At 43.9% G+C, this 26,641-nt stretch overlaps 1 protein-coding gene across 4 annotated transcripts in view; it reads right to left on the bottom strand.

The window, feature by feature from the left end:
* The window catches only part of LOC135390658 (latrophilin Cirl-like), a 472,208-nt gene that overhangs the window by 32,216 nt on the left and 413,351 nt on the right, over positions 1–26,641 (bottom strand). For all 4 annotated transcript variants that reach the window (XM_064620454.1, XM_064620457.1, XM_064620458.1 and 1 more), the window contains one exon: positions 3,304–3,348. In XM_064620454.1, the coding sequence (XP_064476524.1) occupies positions 3,304–3,348 (45 nt within the window). The remainder of the gene's footprint in view (positions 1–3,303; positions 3,349–26,641) is intronic.

The following is a 26,641-nucleotide window of genomic DNA, read 5'->3' as shown; positions in this document are numbered from 1 at the left end:
CGGAGAGTAATATTACTCTCCAGTAGGGAGTTAGAGCGTAACCCTATAGTCGATAAAGGGAGTGAGAAGGGAGTAACACTACTCCCTTGCTTCCTACCGGAGAGTAATATTACTCTCCAGTAGGGAGTTAGAGCGTAACCCTATAGTCGATAAAGGGAGTGAGAAGGGAGTAACACTACTCCCTTGCTTCCTACCGGAGAGTAATATTACTCTCCAGTAGGGAGTTAGAGCGTAACCCTATAGTCCATAAAGGGAGTGAGAAGGGAGTAACACTACTCCCTTGCTTCCTACCGGAGAGTAATATTACTCTCCAGTAGGGAGTTAGAGCGTAACCCTATAGTCGATAAAGGGAGTGAGAAGGGAGTAACACTACTCCCTTGCTTCCTACCGGAGAGTAATATTACTCTCCAGTAGGGAGTTAGAGCGTAACCCTATAGTCCATAAAGGGAGTGAGAAGGGAGTAACACTACTCCCTTGCTTCCTACCGGAGAGTAATATTACTCTCCAGTAGGGAGTTAGAGCGTAACCCTATAGTCGATAAAGGGAGTGAGAAGGGAGTAACACTACTCCCTTGCTTCCTACCGGAGAGTAATATTACTCTCCAGTAGGGAGTTAGAGCGTAACCCTATAGTCGATAAAGGGAGTGAGAAGGGAGTAACACTACTCCCTTGCTTCCTACCGGAGAGTAATATTACTCTCCAGTAGGGAGTTAGAGCGTAACCCTATAGTCCATAAAGGGAGTGAGAAGGGAGTAACACTACTCCCTTGCTCCCTACCGGAGAGTAATATTACTCTCCAGTAGGGAGTTAGAGCGTAACCCTATAGTCGATAAAGGGAGTGAGAAGGGAGTAACACTACTCCCTTGCTTCCTACCGGAGAGTAATATTACTCTCCAGTAGGGAGTTAGAGCGTAACCCTATAGTCCATAAAGGGAGTGAGGAGACTCCTTTTTTAGCGTAATTGTAATTTCCAAAAAGGGAGTCATATATGTGGCAAGAAAAAGGAGTGGAGGAGAAAGGAGACAAGTGAAATAAATATTCTATTCGAAAAAAAGGAGTTAAGGTAGACCCTTTTTTTTTGTAATAGTGCAAAGCTCGGAACGGATGTTAGTTCGATGCTGACTAAACTTGATTTCTCCCCGGAGTATATGCCTCTTGGGTCACATTGTAACGAACTGGATTGGAGGTTAAAGAAATAGCGTCCCAATTTTGTCCAGCCAAATTTGCGAAATACATTTAATTCGTGAAAATAAGACTCCAAAATTGGCCCGTACGTGCGCACACAGGATAATCGACGGAATTTTGCGGAAATACGCATACTAAATGTATCGGTGCGGTACTTCAGAAAGTATATTTTTCCAACACAATATTCCTCAAAACGAGATAGACGAGGAATTCAAACAACTCAGGAAAAAAAAATCGTTATTTTCTAGGGCGTTTCAGGCTTACTTGTCTGTGTCGTGCCTAATTGTGGTTTGCCTCGGCCAATTCTCGTTATTTAGAGGAGGAAATATCTGTTTATTTACAAACATTGGAGCTGAGTGACACCCATAAGGTGTCTGCTGCTCCATTTCTTGAAAGCGTTTCAATTACGCACGAATAAAACGAGAATAAAATAAACGAGATAGAAATGATCGAGGCATTCCTTCTCACTGGCATTGCACAAGCGTTCCCGTGCAAGGGTCGTCCCTGAATACACGAAATCATTTTGTTAAAAAAAAGAAAAAAAGAACACTGCTAAAAGTCTACAGCGTTGTAATCGCTCTCGTCCATACAAAAACTCCTGCCGTCCTTCGCGTTTCAAAAGCCACATAATCTGGCAGCAAACACGCTGCGGAAACACCCGATTACCTCCGTTATTTGCTTTGCATTCCTTAACGCAATTATCGACGGCGCTGCGGCTGTCACTATTAAAAATGATCAAGGAGGAATCCTTCGAAAGGGTATCACGAATTGTCCGATTTCGTGAGCTCGTTCAAGGCTCTCCGCGCGATGGAAAGAAGTGCGAAAGCTCAGAGCCAGCCAGACAACACCATCATGGGAGTTACCCGTTCTGTTGGCCTAAATTCAAACTGGCTTTGGCTTTGACTTTGCGCAACGAAACAATCGCGAGGAATAAGTCAATGAACATGAACGGTTATGTGTCGGATGCTGATTCGAGTCGTGAGTCGGGGGAGGAAACGTCGGAGTATAGACAGGCCTTGGTTTTGTGCGTCTCGTGATATGGAAACGGGAATAAAGAGAAGGCGTGCAGCTCGTGAGAAGGAATGATATATGTATTCAATCATCTTCGATCAACTGAGCTCTTGCGCAATAACACTCGACACGATATCGACTAACGGCTTTTCTTTTTACACTGTAAACTGAAAAACACCCTTATGGGTGTAAATGGCTTGTCCTATAACTGACACCTTTTTTTACACCATATGGTCTTAGAACACCCTTTTCAGAGGGTGTATTCTGTGTAAGACACCCTTTGAAAGGGTGCTTTTCCTTGAAAATGCCTTCTTTTGTACCCTTTAAACACCCTTTTAGGAGGGTGTTTAACAACTTTACACCCTCCTAGAAGGGTGTTTAAAGGATGCAAAAGAAAACATTTTCAAGGAAAAGCACCCTTTCAAAGGGTGTCTTACACAGAATACACCCTCTGAAAGGGTGTTCTAAGACCATAGGGTGTAAAAAGAGGTGTCAGTTATAGGACAAACCATTTACACCCATAAGCGTGTTTTTCAGTTTACAGTGTATAGCGAGACCGTACTTGTTCTCAAAAAGCCACTGAATTAGTGACGGTATGGACTTTTTTTAATTTTTTCTTAGTCTGATCCGTTCATTAACGTTATTAACGCGCAAAAGTGTGCCTCTGTAGAACCGTTCCGAACATGAAAAGGCACCGAGTCACGTATTTTCAGATTCTCACTAAATTATCAAAGATGATTATCCTCGATAACGATTGCGAGGCTGACCCGCAAAACGTCGCGTTGATTTAAAAAAAAAAAAATCGTCTGCTTTACATTCACAAAGAACGGGAAAATGTGTTCATTAAGCCGAAACGCTGACATTTCCGGCGCACTCTGAAATTTCGCTGCAGTTCCCCTGCGAGTTCTCGTCCGCAAGTGCTCAAACAACAAATCAGTGCAAACTACAAGGGACGAGACGACATCGTATTCCCATTACAGGCTGGTTAGTAAACACGCACAGCGACAACCCAACATACCAAACGGAAAATGATTTTTTTTCTTCTCTTTTTGTTATTGTTAGTAAAACAGAAACAGAAGGAACAGAACATAAAAATCGGGTTCATTACCTCTCCCTAACTGTGGCGGCTTTATGGAGAAGTTTGGTGGGGAAACTGAAAACGAAACGGAAGGAGAAAAAAAATGAAGCACTCACTGCAAAAAGTCAATTAATCACATTTCTGCACTCAAAGAACACAAATCAAAGAGGGCGGAACACACGACAATGACACATCATAAATCCTGAGTTGTTCGGAAGCAAAGAAAAAGATGCGGTGGTCAACTCACATAGCGCGACAGCGTTAAGGATAATATTTCATATCTGTGTATCGACCCGTGGCCTGTTCGTATATCACATAAGCAACATTGTGGTGACATCGGTTGTGTGTCGTGAGACTGTCAGTTTGGGGTAAAGGAGCGGAAATGTGAACTAAAGTAATGCTGAGTAGTGGGGCTTAAGTCGAGTCAAGAGTACAGTATAGTCAAGTCAAGTCAAGTCAAGCCAAGCCAAGCAAGATTGCGTGTTACGGCGTGGCGTGTTCAACTAGTTCAGCATTGTGTTGATAGAGATTTGTTTGATTGATTGATAAGGTACAACATACCAGTCCGTTCATTCTATCATCGCGTTTGACGATAACTATAATCTATTTATATACAGTCAAACTCCTTTATAGCGAACACCTTTTTAACGAAAATACCACTACAGCAATTTTTTTTTTTTTTTTTTGCGGTCCCGCTGGAGCCTATAGGTCCAATAATAGACATCCTTTTTAACGAAAATACCTTTACTGCGAATTTCTTTTGCTGTCCCCTGAGTTTCGTTGTAAAGGAGTTTAACTGTAGTATATTTGTAACTATGCTTTCAATTCATACTACGCATGCGTACTGTGAATCACGCAGATCACGTACTACATTTCCAGGTCTCTCTTTCTCTCTTTTGTCGATGAACTGTTTTTGAAATGCAACACAAGCCGTGTTTACATGGACGCGACAGCGGCGTATCGTATCCACTTATCGCACAAATCGTCTACAGCGTACGTACTCACTGACATGGCGTGGTGGGAGAGGATTCATTGTGATAAGTGGATAAGACGCACCTCTGTCGCATTCACGTAACCGCGCGGCCACAGGCACCTAATTTCTGAACCCAGCTAAACATCTCTCTCTCACCTGCTCTCTGCCTTTCTCCGAAGGCCTGCAAGTCACTTCGGGAGAAAATCCCTATACAGTGACTTCCTTCAATATAAAGTGTTTATTCCAATCCCCAGCGCGCTTTTATCTTTTTTTTTTTTTCTGTCTCCTTTTCTAACGCCTTTTGTATCGTGAGCTTGAGAAAACACACTACACAGGTGAGAGGAGACCTCTCCACGAATAGGAGAAAACGGAAGCGAATAAACAGACGACAGATCGAACAGGAAAAAGAAGGAAAAAAAGAAAAAGAAGGTATTTCCAATCCAAGACAATCCAAGGCTCGGGAGGGCACGAAAGAATGCCCGGGTCGGAGGAAAAGTGGCAGCACCTGCAAAAACACTCGCGTCGCATTTTATTTTATTTATTTTTTTCCTTTTCTCTTTTGTGTTACCAAGTTTGGTTTTGAGGTACCTGCAAGGGTGTTTGACTTGGCAGAGAGAAGTTGGGCACACACTATCGAGGACTTCTATGGGAATAGAAACTGCGCTTCGGGATCGAGGTGTGAGGTTGATTGCTTTCCCTGCTGCCGCGATGGGAGAGCTATGTCTCTCGGGGTTGCATCTGTGGTCGTTACTTATATATATATATATATATTTTTTAAATAGGTTGCTATTCCATGATTGGAGGAATGGTGGAGGGAAGCAATGATGCGATCAGCAGGTTTGTCTTGCTCTGATGTGTTTGATTTTTAGGGAGAGAGATCATGAGATGAGACGGTCGAATGGCAACATACTGTTGATGATTAGCGTTACGCAAAAACACGTAGCGATCATTTCCCATCTATTACGGCAATCAACGTCAAAACCACAGTTAATCTGATCGCAGGGATTAATGCTTGCTTTGTATCACAACATCAAGTACGACAATGTTTTTAAGTTTGTTCCTCGTATCGTTTCTGCCTCTTTAACGCAGTTATTTCATACTGCCCCACGTCTACCTTCGACGCTGTCACACGCGCATGCGCACTTCAATCCAATACGTAACACAGGCCACTGCATGGTGTTGCAACATATTCGAAATCGTCAAACAGCAATTCTATTCGAGGACACGGTGCTTTGCGAAAATCCACACACATCTTTTCGAAGGTGGACACATGCGTAGGCGAAGATGGCGCGCATCGAATTGGTTAACTACGAATTGCGCCACCCAGGTATACGCTTTGCGAAGAACGATGCATGGAAGAAACGATGTAGCATCTTCCTTGACATAAATACGCAATGGGACAGTTAGCCCTAATCCTTATGCCTCGTCACGGTGAAAGGCAAATTCACTGGGGCGCTTCGGAGTGCATTGTTTCGCGAGAAGACCCCGAAGGGAATGGAAATAGGCATGACGGTCACTGGTGCCTTTTGTACAAGAGGCTACCTGTTTGAGTGTTAATCTTGAGGGCACGATTCGGTATTCTCAAGGATAAATAGCGTTGCTTCGAGCAAAAAGACGGATAGGGTGTTCAGAAAGGTCGGGGGTATATGGTTAGAGGAATGTCGCTTTGCGCAGCCTCTTTGTTTTTTCTAGACGAAGATGGGTTTTGATTGTTTTTACGAAAAAGTAGGTATGTGTGACGTAAGACGATGTTCGGAAACGCCTTTCAAGGGTGACCAGGTTATGAGTCGCGGTGAGTGTCATATCGTGAAGAGTGTATGTTTCTGCACAGGTTGTTTGGTCTTCGCAGATTTTACCAAGTTTATCTGTATCGTAGTTATGCCGTAGACATTCTGTACGGACATCTGTGCACGGATAAAACACATAAAGGACGTAAAACAGTTTCAAACTCACACAGAAACATATTTCGCAACTTCTTCTGATCGTTCAAAGCGCTTTTTCGATGACTCTTTTAAAATTCAGCCCGCAATCCGACATCCTTCCCTTCCTTGGAAAATGATGCGATATTTCAAAAGAGTGATAGCAAACACTTATGCCTAACACCTACACGGACAATCTCAACGCCCCCGGTGACAGTTCGATCTGACACACCGTTCACGTATATCCGTGCGAAAACGCCTGGCAACGTTGATACAAACGGGATCACGGGTCCTGTAGCCGTACAGCTCGTTACCGGCGTAAAACATACATTTCAAGTCATGCGGGTCCTGATGTACGACGTGGGTTTTAGTTCGCAGCAGACGACAGGATAGTCAGGAAAGCAGACGACACGGCAGTCAGAAAGCAAACAACGCAGAACGCTTCCAAGCGCGACGAAAACTTTGAAAGAAGACACGATGCGACGTGTGCACGCCGATTGGGGGCGCTACGTGACGCGAATAGTTTGCAGACGACAGTACGAGCGCGCGACGTTTTCGTTTTTTAAGCGAGCTTGTGTGTTTTTTATTCGAGAATACTAGGCCCAGGGGATGCCAGAGGAATGTTGCGCAATATTTTAAGCGAGTTCCGGGCGAAATTCGCAGCGTACCGTAGTGGGCCACGTTTTGATGAAAACGGGCGACATAGGTGGCGACGTCAACGCCGCACAGCGGCCAGTGAAGAAACTCTGACTATCGTCGCCGCAGGATCTCATATTCTTCCCATATTTCTCATTTCTTGTTTTCAATTTCGCCCATGGTGCCCCAGTGGTACAAAAGGGATTAGGCGAACCCGAACCTTCGGGAATAGACGTCTAAGCTTTCACTTCTGTTTTGAAAGAAAACGATTGATATTTTGTGTGACTCCCGAATACAGAGTTAGCTCGCCTGACAACTGCACTGCGAAGGTATCTTTAAAAAAAGAGAGAAAGAAAAAAAAAGTGCTGTTGGGATTCGTTCAAAAGAAAGGTGCCAATCACGAGGCACGACCCAAATTCTCGAAGCAGACACTAATCCTGACAGGCCGATCTTGACGCGATTATTGTGACGGGGATTCGTGTAAGAGGCGTGGTTCTTCTATCTGAAAGATGGCGCTGCCATCGAGCGGGCAATTGTTCGTCGGCTTCCGGTGTGTCTGCTTCTTGAACGTGTGCTCAGAGTGTGATGGGGGGGAAGGACTGGTTTGGATATGCGGGCAAAGTGTCTGGTCGCATTCTCGAGATTTGTGCAGGGCGTGGATAAGTCCAGATATAAAATGACGAAAAGAGACGCGCTTTTCTTCCATCCATGTTCATGTTTTTCATAGAAGAGAATGTGTGTCCCGTTTGTCGAATGCGGACCCCGTCACATTTCATTTCCTCGTTCGTACTCCTTTGTTTGTTCACTCCGTATCAACAACCTGCACTCGTCCCAGCATCCATATCTTCTGATTTCTTTGTCCGTCAGTCCTTATCAAAAAATTTGATGCATTTCCAGTTCCAACCGGAAACACCCGTGGAAAGCGGCGTAGCGTGAAATTTAACGACGTTGTTTTCAGCCTTCAACGAAGCAAAAACGAATGGAAATCGGGGATTCTGTGTCGTAACGAAAATTTGCATTCGAGGATGCTTAGTCTTCTTCAGAGGTTAGGGCGAGAGGTCGTCATGTCTTCCTGAGTTCGCGTCCTAGAAACGGAGGTGTATGCACATATCGCCAGATGGATAGGTTGCACGTCTGGAAGAGAACCGTGACTCACGATTGAGACTGCACATATGATTTCGTTCAGTGTCGCCTGATGAAGTTGCACGATTCTAGAGCAGAAAGCGCACATTGAATGCTCAGTGTCAGAGGGCGCACAATATAAGGACTACAGTGAACCCTCGTTAATATGACCCCCGATAATCTGACATACGCGCTTCACGACCATACTCTTGGGGAACAATGCTGTGAAACCTCTGCAAATCCCCCCGTTAATATGACAATTCCGCATTATGACCAAAATTTTCGGGAACGACCATGGTCATAATAACGAGGGTTCACCGTATATACTTCACGTGTGGTTAGGGATAAAGTTTGAGATTTACATCCGTTTTTTTTTTTTTTTTTGTTGTGTGTGTGTCGACGATTCGTGAACGGAAGCAAATTATCTGTCTTCCTCCATGATGATTTTGGTTGTGAGTGTTTTATATTTTTATTCGGCATGCATATGCTCACATCGGCTTAAAGTGGCTAAATATCATGGTCAATTATGTTGACCAATACGACTGTTATAACGATTATCATTCTCATTATAACGATGTTCAGAGGCTAAACTACGAGAGCTGACAATATGATGCCTCATGTTATAGGCAATCGAAGATTCGATCTCCGACCCTGCGAGTTGTTAACGGCAGGAAGAGTCTCGGATATTGATATCGGAGCATATTTTTAATCGATATACCGCCTTGAAAACGGAACTTTTGCCTCAAATAATGCATAAACTCGTTTGGCGCATTTATGTGCATGCCACTACACTGAGAGCCATTATGCAGCGATGTATTTCACGTGTAACGTTTGGAAAGTTTGCTGAACATGTTCTAGATTAACATGTTTTAGCGACGTGCGTCAACACGCTTGTTGTGTGCGTGCGTGTATGTAGTGCTCTTCTCTCGAAAACAGGACAACTGCTGGAATTCATGTGGGTCCGAAAGTAGAGCATTATTAACCGGTGTCACAAAAAATGAATCAAGCATCGCTGTAAATGGTATCGTTATAAGCGATGAATGTTCCTCCTTTGAACGCGTCTATTAATAATTTACACCGGAAAATCAGAACGGAACGGCTCATTAAGAATGTAGCGAACGCGACAAAGGAGGACACCTCGCCGTCCCACTATGACGTTGTCTCGCATTACGTTTAGGTCAGTAAATCAAATCAATCGATTTATGATGAATCGATGAAAGACGCGTTACTGAGCTAGCGCGTAGCAACATTTCAAACACTACCTGTTGTGACGTTTTTCGAACACTGATGCTTTTCGCCTGGAACGTATGAGTCTCAAGTACGTCTCAGATGACGCTGCTGGCAACAATGCACCCGAGCTCTTCTTTATGTGCACTGCTGATGTGAGGTCCAAAGATAAGTCTTTTTATTCCGCGTTTAGCACCGCGAAGCAAGTGTGGTTATAAGCAGCATACAGACGCAGCCGGTAGCAGGATTCCAACCCACCACCTCCGTGTCCTTAGCACATAACCCCTGGAGCACATGCTGCGCCATCCCCTCAGCCAGGCCATTGTTTGAACAGAATTTCAAACGAGGCTTAACGTTTGCAGAGACGACTTCGAGTACTTAACCGTCACGAACCTATTTTCACACTTCGTTACACTTGGACAAACCGAACGGACCGACGGGCCGCGCGCGAGGAACGCTCGGAATTCTCGGACTCGCCCACAAATATTCCATTTTTCCATTCCGCACCGCAGGGAGCGCTCAAAGTATGTGAAACATGTCCCGCACAGAAAACGTACACTATTAAGCTTTCTAAAAAAGAAACAAAAGGAACGCACTAGCTTTTTGTTCGTTTGTTTCAAGCGTTCCAAAGACACACACACACACACACACACCCTCCGAAAGAAAGACGAGGCCAGACTTTCACGGTTCGTTGAAAACCGGTCAGTTATTGACTTGGCTATATAGATGAGTCGAGCTTCAACAAGCTCGCTGAAGCGGACGCTGAACGCCAATACATATCTTCGAAAACGAAAACGTCATATTACCCGAGGAACATGCGTTTAGGTTGTCCCATTCGTTTTAAACGGAACGGGGGCCGCGCGACCGTTAATTACCTGCAGAAAAAAAAAAAGAAAAAGAAGAAAAGAGAAACGTCTTTAAAGAGAGAAAAAAGAAGAACTCGACATGACTTTAGTATGTGCAGCGCAGCGGGATCCTGTATGGTGGCTGTTTCGAGACAGGGAACTGGCAAAAAAAAAAAAAAAAAAGAAAAAAAAAAAAAGAACGTTCAGCCCAATATGTCAGCTCGGCGGGAAACGTACTACGCGCTGTCCAGCCGTCTTTCCCGCTTCCACTTCTTTAATCGTGGCGTATGTTTGCGATATTTATGAGGGAATATAATCAAATGGGAAGACAGGGGGGGACAAAAAAAATGAAAGAGGATCTCGTAATAAAGAAAGCTCAACAGTTGTATAAATTGCCCGTGGTGGCACAGAGCCCTTGTGAATGCATATGAAGGAATGAGGAAAAGACTTCTTTCGCTTTTTTTTTTGTCCGTGCTGGGTGTGTATAATCCGCGGTTAGAATAAAAGGGGAAAAAAGGAAAAGAGGGAAATTGGGATAAGAGTGGTACGGTCGCGGCAATGAATTTGGAATGAGGATAAGACAGCTGTGTGCTTGAGGAAAGAGGGGAGATTGCGCGAATAATACTTTGTCCTGTACGCTGGTATTGCCTTTTGCTGAGCTTTTTTTTTTTTCTTTTTTTTTCTGTTGAGATGATGGAGTTTGGAAGATATGGTAATGTCTGGGCGACACAGAGTACAGGAAATAGAAGAGAGATCGCGGGATGTGTCCGAAGATATCTGTTCCGTGGCAAACGGAGCTGTTTAGTAGTCCCATATTGTTTTTTTCTTTAAGAAGAAGCAATATTTTTCGGTATATTCTTGTTTTTTTTTTCTGTTCTATACGTTCGGCGCTACAAGGCCCTTACCATACCATACCATACCACTTACCATACACTCTTAGAAATGAACTTCACCGCATAGCACGCTCGTAGCCAACCATCATCTCGAATGATATCGTTATCTGGCCGGATTTGTTGAAAACGGGAGGCGTACGCCGTTTTTGTGCACTTATGCTGTTCATAATTGTCACAAAAAGGGCGTACGCCTCCCGTTTTCAACAAATCCGGCCAGATAACGATATCATTCGAGATGATGGTTGGCTACGAGCGTGCTATGCGGTGAAGTTCATTTTTAAGAGTGTACTTTTTACCATATAAACGTCAATCATCATCGTCAATTTTAATGGGACGGGTAGAAAGGATTCAAGATATTTCAACACGCGTTTTTTTTTTTTTTTTTTACGCCAAGTCTTTTATCACACGACCTTGAAACTGAACTTGCACGATGAAGACGGAAACCATTGCGCGGAATGATATACCGTTATCACTCTTGAGCAGCGGAAAGCGCCTTTTTTGTGACACTTCGCGTAACCGCATAAGTGTCACAAAAAGGCGTACACCTCCCGTTCTTAACCAATCAGGTAGCAGAGCGATGTCATTCGGGAATGGTGGTCTGCTAAGAGCGTGCTATGCGGTGAAGTCTGTGTGAAGAGTGCAGTCCTCTATGCAAAATGCACGACAAGGGGATACCACCGAAATCGTACTGGCTCGCGTATGACTTTTTTTTTTTTAATTTTGGCCAAACTTCACGGTAGTGAAATTCGATTAGTACGGTACCTTCTAGGCACCGCGAAGCGACTGTGGCTATAACAAAATTTTGATTAGTATATAAATATATATATATATGAACTCGAAAAGGGCGTCGCCAAAGGTAATCAAATCGACCCATATATCTCGGTCGCGTTTCTTTCGTTTACACCGTATCACGTATTATTTCCACGCCTCAAGATATCGAGAAGTTCAACAACCGGTCACCAGGTGTACGAGCCAGCACGTACACCGGTGCACACACACACATACCCAACGCAGGAAAAAAAAGAAAAGAGAGAAAAGAAAAGAGGACCACCCTGGTCAGAAATCGGGAGTCCGCTCTAATAGACGTCCCCTGAGCAGCATACAGAATCCTCGTACGTCACGCGATTTGGACGACAGCGACGCGGTCATGGTGAAATACACGGAGGCACGAAGCTCGCTCGCCATTAGACACGGATCCATCGGCGGGCCCAAAGTACTAAAGACAAGAAGAGGCTATGTATGCATGCAAGAGAGGGTTGACGGCCTTTCCGAAGGAGTATGGACGACGGCATTCTTCGTCACGCGTGTTTTGCCATCGTTTCGGACGCAACGGACGGCCGGGGATCCGGTATATGGTGGACAAGAAAGAAGATGGTTTAATGCTGAGAGAGAGAGAGAGAGAGAGAGAGAGCTGATAGAGGAGGGGGAGGGGGAAGAGACTGTACCGTGGACGAGTGAGTGCCAAGGCACACTGCATGGTGACAGACCCGTACTCGCTATACAGGGTGTTCAAAATTAAGCTTTCACGAGCGCTACGCAAACACAGCGGTGACAGGAAACCGGATGATAACTTTACGCTACTTGTGTAAGAAACAGGTGCTGCTATAATTATGTAGCACCTGTTTCTTACGCAATGAACAGAAAAAGTAGCAAGCACCAGTTTTCTTTTGTTCGCCTATTTATAAAGCGCTAGTGAAAGCTTAATTTTGAACACCCTGTATACCAACTTGAAGAAGAAATAAAAACATAAAACGTAGAGCGCGTAACAAGGATACCTATACCCTTCCCCGCTTTAGAGAGTGAGTGGGTTGTGAAAGAGTCGGTTCGTGATAGATTATCATTGCATGTAGTAGCAGTATACATTAGTATTTTGGATGCGTTCGTTTTCGGGGAGAGTTTCTGAAACGAATGTTTCTTTTTTTGTTTCTTTTTTAACGAATTCTCCCTCGAATTACTTTCCATTAAGTTGAAAATACAAACGGACTTTCAGGCCAGTTTAATCCAAGCAACCCAGCGGAAATATTTTCTTTAGTTTCCCCGATGGTGATGACTGCGCACCAAGGAACGGGAACTCCACCTTAGTTTCCTCGAACTCAAAATGCGACGTAAACATCGGAAAAATAAACTGCGTAGAAGAAAAACTGTTATATACAAACTACCTACACGAGGCATATTCAACCCGCGAAGCTGGAGCAGTAATATGTTTTAAGAACGTGACGTGACGTGCCTTCGAATTTACCTACTCGTGAAATTCTACATAACTGTACCTGACCTGAATTGAGGTTTCAAACCTCAATTCATCGTTATCAATTTATCTGTTGTTGTTGTTGCTTCCAGGTCCATAGAAAATTTGACAGCGGCATACAGGTTACTTGGGGAAAAAGACGATAGATATACCAGAAGTAACGTTACTTCTGGTATATCTATCGTCTTTTTCCCCAAGTAACCCTTTACAGCTGTGTCCTTGAATGTAAAAAAATTGTGAATGGTATTAATAAATAAAGGGAAGTAGACGGTATTTTATTGTACTCCTCTCTTATTATTTTTATTCAGTGCATGTGTATGCATGTATCGCCACAGCCAAATTTCATACCGTGTCCCCATACACGCAATGTACAGATCATATAGGGGACGCAGGTCCTACATCGCCTGTAATACCTATATTGCTCCTATAAAACCTATAACTCCTGTGGTACCTACACCACTTATAGGTCCTATATCCAATAACATCATATGAGGATCTACATATAGGATTTTTCAGTAGGGACCAGCGTGAAGCCAACATAAACTCATCTAGGATTCCGCCGTCCTTAACCTTTCCGTACCGTCAAACCGGTGCCTCCATTAGGAGGTGCCCGCATCAGATAGTAGTCGAGTACAAGCTCGAGAAATGGCGCCGCCGTTTTTTTTAATTTTATTTATTTATTTATTTTTTTCTACAGCGAGGTCTCGATAGATTCCTGTGACAACAGAGCGAAGCGCCTGTAAAAGCGTATAAAAACCAAAGAGACGCTGTAAAAAGCAAGAGGAGGACGACGCCGTCGTAAAAAAGCACGTCACCGAGGCGACATTCAAATAGCACATAAACGAAAAAAACCCTTTCTTTTTCTTTTTTTTTTGCGAGAAAAATAAACTGTATGGAGGTGAAGTTTAGTGACACCCATGTTGTTCGAAGCGGCGCGAAACGATACTCCGGGCGAAAAAAGAAAAGAAGAAAGAAGAAGAAAAAAAAAAGAAGGATCAGTCAACAAATTCGATATAGCCATCCAGACAGTGTTCGTCCGTATTTGCACTCGATTTCTCTGTTCTACCTATCTTTTTTTTTTTTTCTCTCACTCTTTTTTTTTTTTTTTTTTTGAAAGTTGAGGTGTCGTTATGGATGGTATTATCCGGCGAAGGTTATGGAGCTCCGGAGGGCGACATTCGCCAGCACGAGGAAGAGCTTGAAATGCGAGGGCGCATCAGGGCGTTTCGAATGTATAGGGAGGAAGAGGTTTGTTTCCGGATATATTTGTTTCGCGCGAGGTATAGGTACAGGACTTCGGGGAAGCTTTTTATGAGCGTGCCGTAAAAGTGGAAGCAGGAGAGGCGAGACAAGGGAGGAAAATGGAGTGATAGTTGTCATGCCAGGCGGAAAGTTTGCCCGAATGAAGATGCGCTGCGATGACGTCTTGTCGCTGAAGCCACGCAGAAGCATGGCTCGGTTCATATGGGCTTCTTTTTCTCTTATTTTTTTGTGTCTTTTTTGTTAATACGAAATCCTCGATAATTCGACAGTTCAGTCTGTTATGAATGAATGTAAATATATTCCACCTCGAACAGTATTCTGCGAGCGAGCCCTATCTGATTATCGCCTAAGGGAAAGCAAAGATTCGAGCTGAAACTGAATTAATGTTTTATTTTATTTATTTTAACGTTTATGTTACGTATTTTAATGTTCATTTAACGTTTTATTTTTATTTATTTAATTAAAAAAAGTGAAACCAGGTATGCGTTCCCACGCAAATTTCACTCATCCCGTAACGGTAACTAATGAGCGTTCTTAGCACCGTTATCAGGCGGTAATTTAACGCGCATTTATGTCGTGATATCTATTTATAGCTACGCCTCCAGCAGACCAATGCTAGTGACGCGGGGTTAACGATACGGAAATCTGTGCACCGTCTCGAGCATATCGTACAACCTTGATTTATTATATAGCTCGAGATTGGAGCATAGGAGCTGCACCGTTCAAACTGGAATCTGGGACCGCGAGTATTGCGACGAGGGCGAGGCCCCTTCCTCATTTAAGAGGTCCATTTCAACACATAGCACGTTCCCCTTTTTCGCAGGCCGTTTGCGACTCGCTCTCTCTAGCCGCTTACGTGATTTTTTTTTTATATTAGTTTTGTTTGTTTACGGGTATATATATATTTATGTACGTCGTCCATATAGCTAGACGGCCACAGTCCCCTGTGCCGTACGGACAGGGAATAGCGCAAGGAAAACATTGACTGGCGCGGGTCTGTCAAGTATTCAGAAGGAAATTGCAGGGGGGGGGGGGAGTTTGGAAGAAAGACGTGTCCAGATTTTTCAAGCAGTGGCGCCGCTTCAAACGGATGTTTTTTTATTTTACAGTGTACGCTGCTGTTGCGTGCACGCACGATGAAGCTGTAGTAGCATTGGTCACCAGCACTGGGTACGAGAAGCAACATACCAAAAGCGTACAAGAATTTGAGATATCAAGTTTTCAAAGTATGTTATTGCGGCTTAGGACACCAGGAACAGCGGTAACTAACCCCCTCTGTCGTTGCCGTATTTTGCCAAGGCGCGCCAATCTATCGAGACACATCAACGTATTTCGTAGCCCAACTCGAACGATGCGAACGTTTAGGAAGCAGACGATGTTTTTCTTCTTTTCTTAGCAGACGACAGAAAATTTCGTATGCAGAAGACGCGGGTGCTTCTGGGGGCGAAAATATCTTGGATAGTGGCGTATTCTAGCGAACCCAAGCAATCTCCATCTGACAAGGTTCCAATAAGACTTAGGCAAGGATAGGATTCGGCACCACCGAGAACAATAAATATAGTCGTGGAAGAAGATTCTTTCGTGCGAGGATATAATGCCGCAGACGGAAGTCTATATTGCAGACGAGAATATCGTCTGCCGTGATATACGGTTGACACCGCCCGGAGGAATCTTCTCGCAAATCAGGATTCTTCTAAGCCTGACAGAATGTTGATCGGTCCTATGCAGTATACGAAAGAAGGGAGCCAACCTTCCGGTAGAACGACGTTTTCGAATTCCTCACGCCGTATACTCTCGTTCACGGATGAAAAATAAAAACGAAACAAACAAGGTAAACGCTCGGCATGTCGTTGTTTATTGCCGTGCTCGTGTATTTTATACGTTCTGTGCCTTTTTTTTATTTTATTTTAATTAACCGAGCAGCTCCTTGGTGCCGAGAAAATGGAGGATAATAGCCTCGCACCAGGTGGCGGCAGTGTCTTTATAGCCAGGCTCCCAGGGGAGCCTCCTAAATCAGTCGCTAGGGGGTGCCGCAGAGGGACCTCGTCTGCATTACAGATTGGGGGGCTATGTCTCTGCCGTGATTCTGATCCCAGTGCAGCTGCTCGCTGGACAAGAAAGTGGACAAATGGGACGGCCCATATATTAGTCGGCTTGTCCAGTTGATGTATGTCGGACTGGTTGGATGTGGTATCTTTATATTTGTATTTGTCCTTCGAATTCACATCTTAGAACTTTTTGGAAGCTATATATCGGTCGTGGAAACAGAGTTATCGAACGGGTATTCAACTGATGGGCCGATCTGGAACACAATGCACGTTGAATCCTTCGATCAAAACTGTGTCTCAAGACTGGGAGGTCAAAAGAAGAGATAGGGCGCAGACAAACTGGTGTATGACGACTAAAGAAAAAAGGAGGTGGTAGGGTCGAATCCCACCGCAGGCATACTGCGTGAAATTATATGGCTGGTTCCCCTCAAGTCTATCCAGGGCACATACTAACACTAAAGTCCCCTCCACTTGACACATGCGCACATAGCCACAGTTGCTTCGTGGTGCTACCGCGGAAATAACGAAAAATTACAGATTGATTGATTGATTTATTAAATATAACACAAATATGGGGATGTGAGGCCTGACAAGGTCGCGTCAGGCTACTCCAGTACTCACGAATAGAAAAGAAAGTTTAAGTTAAGTCAAGATAATCGAGAGGCATTAAAAAAAAGGACAAAAAGTTAAAAGAAACAGGACAGGTAGGGTTCACTTGATGAATGAGTCCTGTAAATGAGGTAAGTCCAAACTAAAAACACCAATGGTCTTCATCACAGTGCACAATGTACTCTATCCTTAAGACAGTAGCCGAGAAACACGGAGACATCAGAGGGTTGCGGGAAAATCGCATGATACCAAAATTCAATAACCGCGTGAACAACAACAACTTAAAAAAAAAAGAAAAGAAAAAAAACTAAAAAAAAACTGAAGCTTGTTACTATGCGTTCTTCGTGTTTAACATCACGGCGATCACTTCCTAATTTTTTTTTACCGGTGCAGAAATTGCCTTACGAAAATCGCCTCTACGTACAGAAAGAGAGAGAGAGACAAAAATAGAAATAAAAATAAAAGAGCAACGAGAGGATGGTCGCAGGGGGCACGGATATACCCTGTAATTTCACTTCCTCCATAAGGAAGACACTTTGAAAACAGGTCCCACTCACCTCCAATAATAGACGGAACAGTCTCTTCCAGACAGTCTAGTCCATACAGGGTAATAATATCGTCCATATCCGTATAGTGGAGAAGAAAAAAAAACGTCAAGTTCAGTGCCGTGCAGCGACAAATTCATTAGGCCGTGCGCTGACGACAACAAAAGCCGGCGGGCGACGACCCCACGACAGTCAAGGTCACTTGATACCTGACCATTACGCGTCGTCCCACTTATCATTCTAATGATCTCGGTCTCCAACGGGTAGGAAGATCAAGTCTGAGAGTTCGTAAAGTGATGCGTTCTATTTGATAGCGAGTGATAGAAGGACATGTGATGGTTTCTGGTGAGTGAAGTGACCGATGGCATCCCAGTGATAGCGATTGATTCGAATGTGACGTCGCAAGTCGCGCGTTGCGGTTGTCGCGTGATTTTGTCTGGGGACGCTTTCCTCTCTCTCTCTCTGTGAGAGTGACCGGTTAGTTAACCCAACCCAACCTAACCTAACCTAACTCAGCATTTGGAAGTCAGTAAGTTGGACGCGTATGCTCATTGTTTCTGAGCTGCTCAAGGAGTTGGGTACTGTGTATAGACGGGCTATATATCATTCGACACAATTGTTTGTCAGCCCAAATAAAAAAAATTAAAATAATAAGTACGTAAAAATTATGAGTCCGTGATAAAAAAAGGAATGAATGATAAGTTTTACGTGTTGATCAACATGTCCCAGTACTCTCTCTCTCTATCGACCTAACTATAGCTGTGAAGCTTTTCGAAATATAAAAAGTCGACAAAACTCGGAGCGCATCCCCGTATATTTATCTGGGCGTGTAATGAAGGCATAGCATGTACACAGCAGCACGCCAAACTACATTCCACGCATACGAGACAAAAAAATAAGTAAAAATAAATAAGCGCAAAATATTTCACCCTTCTCCTACACAGGAACTAAACTACCGTAGCTAAACTCCCCAGTTTTCAACTACACCGACAGCGCGAACTACCGCAACGACATACGGTGCCAAACCTCGTTAATTTGGATCCTATACTTTCAACGCGTTCGTCGCCACCTCAACGAAGCTTCCGCACTGTCAAAGGCAGGCCTTGAATCGATACACTTCATTTGTTTCCAGCCCTCCATCGCAAGCGGCTTTGATATTAGACTACAGACGAGTTAGAGGAATGCCTTTTTGCTGAACTGCACAGGTTTAGGGGGGGGGGGGGGGGCGCTGGAAGCGAATTCCGCTAGATGTAACCCTCCTCCCCCCCCCCCCAACTCCTCCCGCCACACACCGCGTAGCCTCGTTCCGCGCTTTATTAAAAGAGGAAGCTCTTCCCCCTTCTTTAGCCGTGGTGCAATAAAAGCGATGTCTCGGCACTTTTATTGGATCCGTCAACATTATCCCGTTCTTCTCTCTCTGTCTCTCTCATCCGGGCACTTTAACGCGCCGTCGTCTGCTACGGCCAAGTGTTTCTGCTTCGTACTTGCGTCGTCTGCTAGCTCGACGACAGCGGCTTCGGCTATCAATTTGCATGGTCGCGGTTATTTGGGTGGTGGAAAAAGAGGCCCGTTTGTCTTCCTTTCTTTTTCCTCCTTCTTTGGTATCCATAAAAAAGGAAAAGTCTGCAGCGTGAAGATGGACCGTTTGCTTGTCTTTTGAGTGGGAGGCAAAGTATTCTCATCCCCGCGGTTGTTGAAAAGGGGTCACTCGAAGGAAATGTTGTCTGTTGTCAAAATCAGTATTATCTGTCATTGCAAGCTTATATATCTTTTCAAGACTTAGCGGGAAGAAAAAATGTTTATCACTTTTGTTGAACTTTCGCTGTTGAATTCACTTCAAATCGACAGCAGCAACGACGGCTTTACGTTTATGGTTCCGCAGCAATGATCAAAATGTTCCGAATATAAAACTGGCTCTGAAAGGAACTGCAAGGTATTACTTCCGCTCAACCGGAGTTGCCCTCTTTCATCGAAATCAACGTCATTTAAAAATAGAAGGCACGCAAAACGAACAATCATGGATGCTGATCACGTTTTTCTCGTTCGATCTATTTCTCCCGTTATTGTTCTGTACCAGCGGCGGCCGTGCACACCCCTCCGCTCCCACAAGTCATCCTTCACGCAACCATTGTCCCAGAACAGAATTACCTCTGCAGTTTTATAAACACGAAACGTGCGGGCGACCGAAGCAAACCTCAACTTCCTGGTCGCCCGCCCCGATTCATCAATTTCTGCTTCGCGACCAGAAACCTGTCCACGACGGCACGCGTGCTCTGACCGTCACTGCGCGTCCTAAAGAAGTCCGCGCGGGGCGCGGATGAATACGCGGATGGTTACAGAACGGAAGAAGAAAAGCCTAAAGCAAGCCGAACATAAGATGACAAATAAATCAACAAAAAAAAGGACGCAGAGAGCGCCACAGGGAATAAACAGAAAAATAGTAGGAAGACGCATAAGAAAAGAGAAAAAAAATGAAAGAAAGAAAAACAAGGGAACAACGAATTATCGCGCCGTTTCTGTAGGTTAACAGAGGACAAGATAGAGCTATTATGACTAGAGATCAATGGCAAAATCAGTTTTGTTTTTGTTTTTAAATATCGGGAGTATAACACAGAACCGCCGATAGCACTATTAGTAACGAACATTTGCTGTACTCCTGGTGTACCGCCCTGTCCTAGCTGCCTCAGAGCGTCTGGGCTTGAAAATGTCCATGAACAACGACAGGTCAGGCTGACCTTTCCGAAATAAACGTATATCCCCCCCCCCCCCCGCTCGATGAACAAAGACTCAGGATGATGTTCTCATTTCTCATCTATGAAAATGGTATTCACATTTAAAAAAAAAGAAAGAGAGAAAGATTAAGGGAACGGGAAAAAAATATGAATTTTTTAAGGTGTTCTGAATGCCCAGAAGTATAATGGCAATATATTACGCAGGTCTTCAATTAAAGACCCGCCAACGTGTAGAATAGTTTTAACTTCAACATCATACATGTCGTACATAGGCACCTTTGTATCAAAGACAATATTTAAAAAAAAAAAAAAGACAAAAACTCTAAGACCGAGCGGAGCAAGGACCCTATCAAGTCCGGCGCTGTATAGTCTTTAAAATATAATTTCGATGTATGGTTCACGCACAGAGCACCGAGAATGCACCTCTGCTGCTCAGCGTAGCGAGTCTTTTCCGGCTGGCTTCTTGGCTATGGCAACGTAGCCGTCTATTTACATATTCCGGTTCCGGTCTCCAGCCCATCAGGATGCGTGCCCACGTTTGGCCTCGGAAATAATTACGGGCCCGTCTCAAAAAAAGGGGGTCCTGAACACGCTATGTTATGCACAGAGGGGGATGCACTCACAGGTGGGGGATGTTGCTATATACGTAGAAAGATGGACAGACGAGGAACAGTGTGTGTGTTTGAATGGGTCGTATGCGATTAATTTTGTTTTATTACGACCATATAGGACTTGCGCTCTGGTACTGATACAGAAATACAGAGAGGATTGGAACACCGGTACGGTAGCGTAGTATAATTGGAACGGTCAAGGTATTAGAAGTGAATTTATAATGTGTGTAAGATGGTATCAGTATAGCCATTCTTAGGTGCAAAACTATAATAATTATGAGGTTAATTATTGAGTGCATGGATTCCGCTACGTTTGAGTGGTGTTACTGAAATTTTGAGTCAAGCAAGATGAAGAAGAAGAAAGAAAGAAAGAAAGGAACGAAAGAACTATAGAAATATATTGGCAAAAAAATAAAAAAATTAAAAACGTTGTGAAGCGGAACAGCATCGGCTACATTTAATTAGACTTGGGTCGTTATTTTTAACCTTAGTTGTGCTTTGCTACGACACCTTATTGTGCACCGTATAAACTACTGTAGTCTATAATATATTGTTCTCGGTAGTTCAACAGTGCTGTTTCTCCACACTTCCGGAGAGGATGCAATAATCGATTGAATTATAACAGCTCGCGCAGAAAAAGCAAACGAAGTTTTATTCTTTTGCGAACCTGCAACAACGGTTACCCCCGAAACATCTCGATCCTTAAAAAAACGTACCCGTCAACTTGAATCAGTGACATCAGAAGCATTTTTTTTTATCACGCAGAATATCCGTCATTAAACCATTATCTCATTAGACAGGAACGATTTGGAGCCCCAATCAGGACTACCATCCATAACCATGATAATCACCCTTCATCCTAGCGATGCAGACAATAACCCTTCGTCACTCCTGGTTAATTAATAAATTCCCGCTGAGTGACCAGGCATCCCAGTTTCTCGGAAGAAATCATTGCTGGAGGTCAAAGCTTAGCTTAACGGCATATTACCGAGTGTTCTTAGGCGTAGGCGTTCGAATGACTGGAGGTGCCTCTAGACGTGCCCAACTGGGTTGCGAACGATTAGCATTCGGGTTGCTTGTAGCACAATGCATCGAGGATTTCCGTTACACGGGAAGTGTGTAATCACAGCGCGTTTTCGCCCCCGTGATGTCAGACTGAGTTGATGATGAATTGATATTGTCCTTTTGTTGCGGAGGCGTGCGGAGACGCAAAGTGATTTTCATAATGAACGAAGCATGAGCGTGGACTACTTGCAGTCTTGAGTACTAAAGTATAAGTCACAAGTAACTTGTAACTGTAACTCGTTACTTTTTGCAGTAACTTTGTTTTTGTTACTTTTTGCATAGATATAGTTCATGTTCGGTCAGGTTTGCTCATGTTGTGAACATTTCGTACACAAGTGAAATAAATATTCTATACACAAATAGTTATTTGTAACTGTAACTACTTACAACTTTTTGTTAAAGTCACTGTAAAATGTAACTGTAACTAAGTTACTCAGGTACGGCAATATTTTCCACGCGTCAGTTTGTAGAGTCATTTTGTTGCGGCTTCAAATGCTCTGCTATTTGTCCTAAACAGGAATTCCACATATTTTGTCATCTCATACAGAGCCAGGACGGCCTTAGACTAACTTTACACTGGCCCGTAGGAAATGTAGAGGCTGACACAGTGGCTGCTGCTGCCAGAGAACGCGAGACAAACAAAAATTAATGAAGATGAAGAAAGAAGAAGAAAATACATAAAAAATAAAATAAAATAATTGGGAAGTAAAAGATAGACCAACAGACAGTGAAAGAATGATGAGATGTATTACGGAAGATGGCTATATTTGGCTTTCTTAAAAATGTAACTCGAAAGTAACTTACGTTTTTTTGTTTTTTTTTACTGCGGTAACGGTAGCCGAAACTAGTTACATCTAAAACAGAGCATCCATAACCGTAGCTCAGTTACTGTTGTTGCAGGGTAACTGTACCTATAACTTATTAGTTACTCTTTTTGAGTACTCACGACTGCCGTTTTGTATGTCCCTCGTGTAACAGGCGACGGTCCGCTTCAATAAAATACACCGGCTGGAGAACGAAATAAATTAGGAATAGTAAGAAACAGAAAACAAAACAAATTATTTTCTGTTCTCACGTTTCGTTAAGCCGGCGTATTTTATCAACACAAGAAAGTGTGTGAATGAACTTTGTCATGTGGCGATGCCGATGCGTGTAGACAATATCGTGTAACAACAATATACCAGTGCTGGTAAAAACAAAGGATAGAAGCCCATCGGCGTTGACGGCGCGCCTGTGTTACCCCGGTAACCATAATCAACTCGGAAAACATTAAAAAAAATATGCGTGTCTATAGTGTAAAAAAAAGAAAAGAAAAGAAAGATTTTGTGGAGTTTTGTTACAAAGAAACGTAATGTAAAAGGGCTTCGTGTTTTCTTTAGAGACGACCTCTTGAAGTCGATGAACGGACAGCTAGAAGGCTTTCTCTCAAGAAATGTTCAAAGGTATTCGAAAGTCAGCAAAACAAAACCAGTCAAAAAAAGAAAAAGAAGGACAAGAAGAAGAAAAAAGAAAACAGAGTACCGAGTGAATGAATGAATGATCGCAACACTGTGTTATCGTTGTGCACTACTGCCAGGATCGAACACACAGTGCTTTTCAATGGCGGAAGCCGCAAAGTCCGGCCTACTTTCACAACGGAGAACAGCAAACAGCGTGTAACCTTTGATTCCTTTGTCGCGAAACAAGAGAAACACACACACTATACTCCCCTCGATACTCTAACCCGTGTGCGTAGAATACTATATGCACCCCAACATCCGTCTCAGCACGTGACATCCTCACGTGACTATACACTGGCAAGAGAAAACCGCACTTCCTCGGAGGGACTCAATTTCTCCAATTAGCTGCACTTCTTCCAGGAGAGTGACTGTGTGCGTCTCTCACAAACAACCCACCTGTCTCGGCAGAACATTTTCCCTACAAACCACGAGAAAAAAAAAAAAAGAAAAGAAAAAAAAAACACCCGCATCCCTCCAATATACCCACAAAGACAGCCACAATTCCATACCCCACATCGGTTCACACAGACTACACAGTATAGACGCGACCCCGGGTAGTAGAACTAACTATCCCTCATGCGTGCAATAAAGTACAAAACACACACAAATTGAACCATTCGTCCCAGCCAAAACCATTGGGTTGTCTCCTTGCAAAAAAAGAAAAAAAAGAAAAAAAGAAAAAGTGGAAAGAAGAAAAGAAGAGAGAAGCCGCCAACCAGCCCGCATTTTGCCCTTTCTATTCCGGCCTGCCCGTTCGCGAACCCGAAAGCACAAACAAAGCTTTCGCTTTTGTGCGAGCGCGCTCTGCTACGAGTTGCTTCGGGACCATTTCAACTATGCCTAACTCCTCACCGCAGCATTTGGGGGAGGGGGGAGGGAGAAAAAGAAAAAGAAAAGAAAGGCAGATATACAAGTTCGAGAAACCGTCCCCAGACAAAACGCGGCCCCCCTTCCCAAAACTATACTCCCACCCTGCTCGGCGGCTCCCAACCATTTACAATTTTCGGGGCCCGACAGAGAGCGAGAAAGAGTGAGAGAGAAGGATGTGAAATAAAAATAAACAAGCTCCGTTGCCGCGCTTATCGATGTGCTACCTGTATGTGCGTGTGTGTGTGTGTGTATGTGCACTGTCGGAGCCACCCGAAACCACGTTTTTTTTTTGTTTTTTTTCCCCGTCTCTACGTCAAACATTTTTTGACGCGCAAGAGACAAAAAAAATAAAAAATCACCCTCTCCGCCACGTTAGGCTTCGCTCTCCGCCCGAACTTGAGGAAGCTGCACACGAAATGCCCGGAGAGATGGTATCGCGGCGGTCTTTTACAACCTGTATCCACCCCTTAATGGAGCTTTAACGTTGAAGGCATCCCGTTTTTTTTTTGTTTTTTTTTTCCTTCGCGTTAGTGCTTCGTATACTTTCATATTGTATTTATGTAGAGGAGGAGATTGCGCGCATGCGAAAACAAACTATGAGATGATGATGATGCCAGAGGTTGGTGCATGCGAGACCGTCATAAGGAACAGGGGCGCACCCTCGAGGTCGGATACAAAAGGAACGCGTGGGCGTAGACGGGGTTATATGACTTGAATCGTTTAGTAGCGGCATGTCGGCCGAGGTCTCTCCGCGCGGGGATATGAAAATATGTGACGGCCCGCTTTGATGGCTTGGAGTGTATTATGTCATGGCAGGAGTCAACTTCTGCCCTCGTCGTTCCACCGTCGAAGATCGAAGTCCGAAGGGAAGTTGTCGTGAAAGAATGGTGGTGGGATGACACGAGTCCGTACTCGGAATGAGCGAAGGATAGCTCAGGAATAACAACAACTAGAGATTTAATTACACTATGTACATGATAGTAAGTACATTATCAAAGGTCGAGACTGACCATCTCTCCCTGGACTTAGTCAAACCTCCAGATCTCTCTAGATCTGAAGACCCAAAACGAAGACCCCTCTTCCAGGCCGTCACGGCCTTTTTGTTCACTCACATCAGGGTACCGCCTTAAAATTTATACAACAAATCACAACGATTTTCACACTTTCCCCAAACCCTGATTTGATCATTCTAACATTAGTACAGCCCACAAAATTCCATCCATAATATTTCACTTTCCCTCATTAACATCACTAAAACTCTAGCAATTAAACAATGTTCACAAAACGATAATACAACTCCATTAGTGGTCGCTTCACAAACTACAAAGAAGCGATAGCTTAGCAAAATATCCTCTCAAGGAGACTCCGACGGTGCGGAGGTCATCTTCCCCAGAGCGGCCGTTTACATCCTTTCAACCCTTCAACCTTCGAGACTAAAAATGACACAAATATACGTCTAGCTCAAACAACAGGTTACAGCTACAGACGCAAACACCTCTGGTCCTTTCTCAAAGGACTTTCTCACAAAGGAGGCGACGGAATGACCTCCGTCAGTGTATTTCCCGAAGGGCATTGATACATTCCAAACGCGGGTCTTATCCGACTACGGATGTCCGAGGCCATATTAGAAAAGGAAAAATTGTGAACTATGTGCAGCATAGTATACTGTAGTGAAATTAAACCATGAAATTAACATCTCCCCCCTTAACTATGTTGTGCTGGCTTCTAGAAAGCGCAACATAGCAAACCAACAAACAGATGGAAGGACAATGCACTCCAGAACTGATATACAGAGACAAAAATCACACTTCAACACGCTGTCAAGTCCCTTTCACATAAAGCCCGATGACCCACCATGTCCACGAATTCCCAAACCAGGCACTAAACTAAACGCGATAACGCGTCTGCGCATTTGTTCCGTGCACCAGGAATATGGGTCACTACTAGGTCATATTTCTGCAAAGCCAATGACCATCTGGTTAGCCGAGCACTAGTAGATGCAGTGCGAGACAGATATGTCAGGGGGTTATGATCAGTCATAACCATGATTTTGGCTCCAAAAAGCCATGTGTCTAAACGGCTTAATGCCCAAACAACAGCAAAGGCCTCGCGTTCTATGGTAGACCATTTTGACTGGGAATTTGACAGCTTTTTGCTGAGGAAGGCAATCGGCATCTCCTTTCCTTCAACATTTTGAGACAGGCACGCCCCGATGGCCTTTTCAGAAGCGTCGGTGGTTAGAGTGAAACCCCTTGTCGGGTCGGGT

The sequence above is a fragment of the Ornithodoros turicata genome, chromosome 4 (assembly GCF_037126465.1).
Source record: "Ornithodoros turicata isolate Travis chromosome 4, ASM3712646v1, whole genome shotgun sequence".
NCBI classification, from domain to species: Eukaryota; Metazoa; Arthropoda; class Arachnida; order Ixodida; family Argasidae; genus Ornithodoros; species Ornithodoros turicata.
Note: the sequence above shows the minus strand (reverse complement) of the source record. Positions and strands in the feature narration are given on the sequence as shown.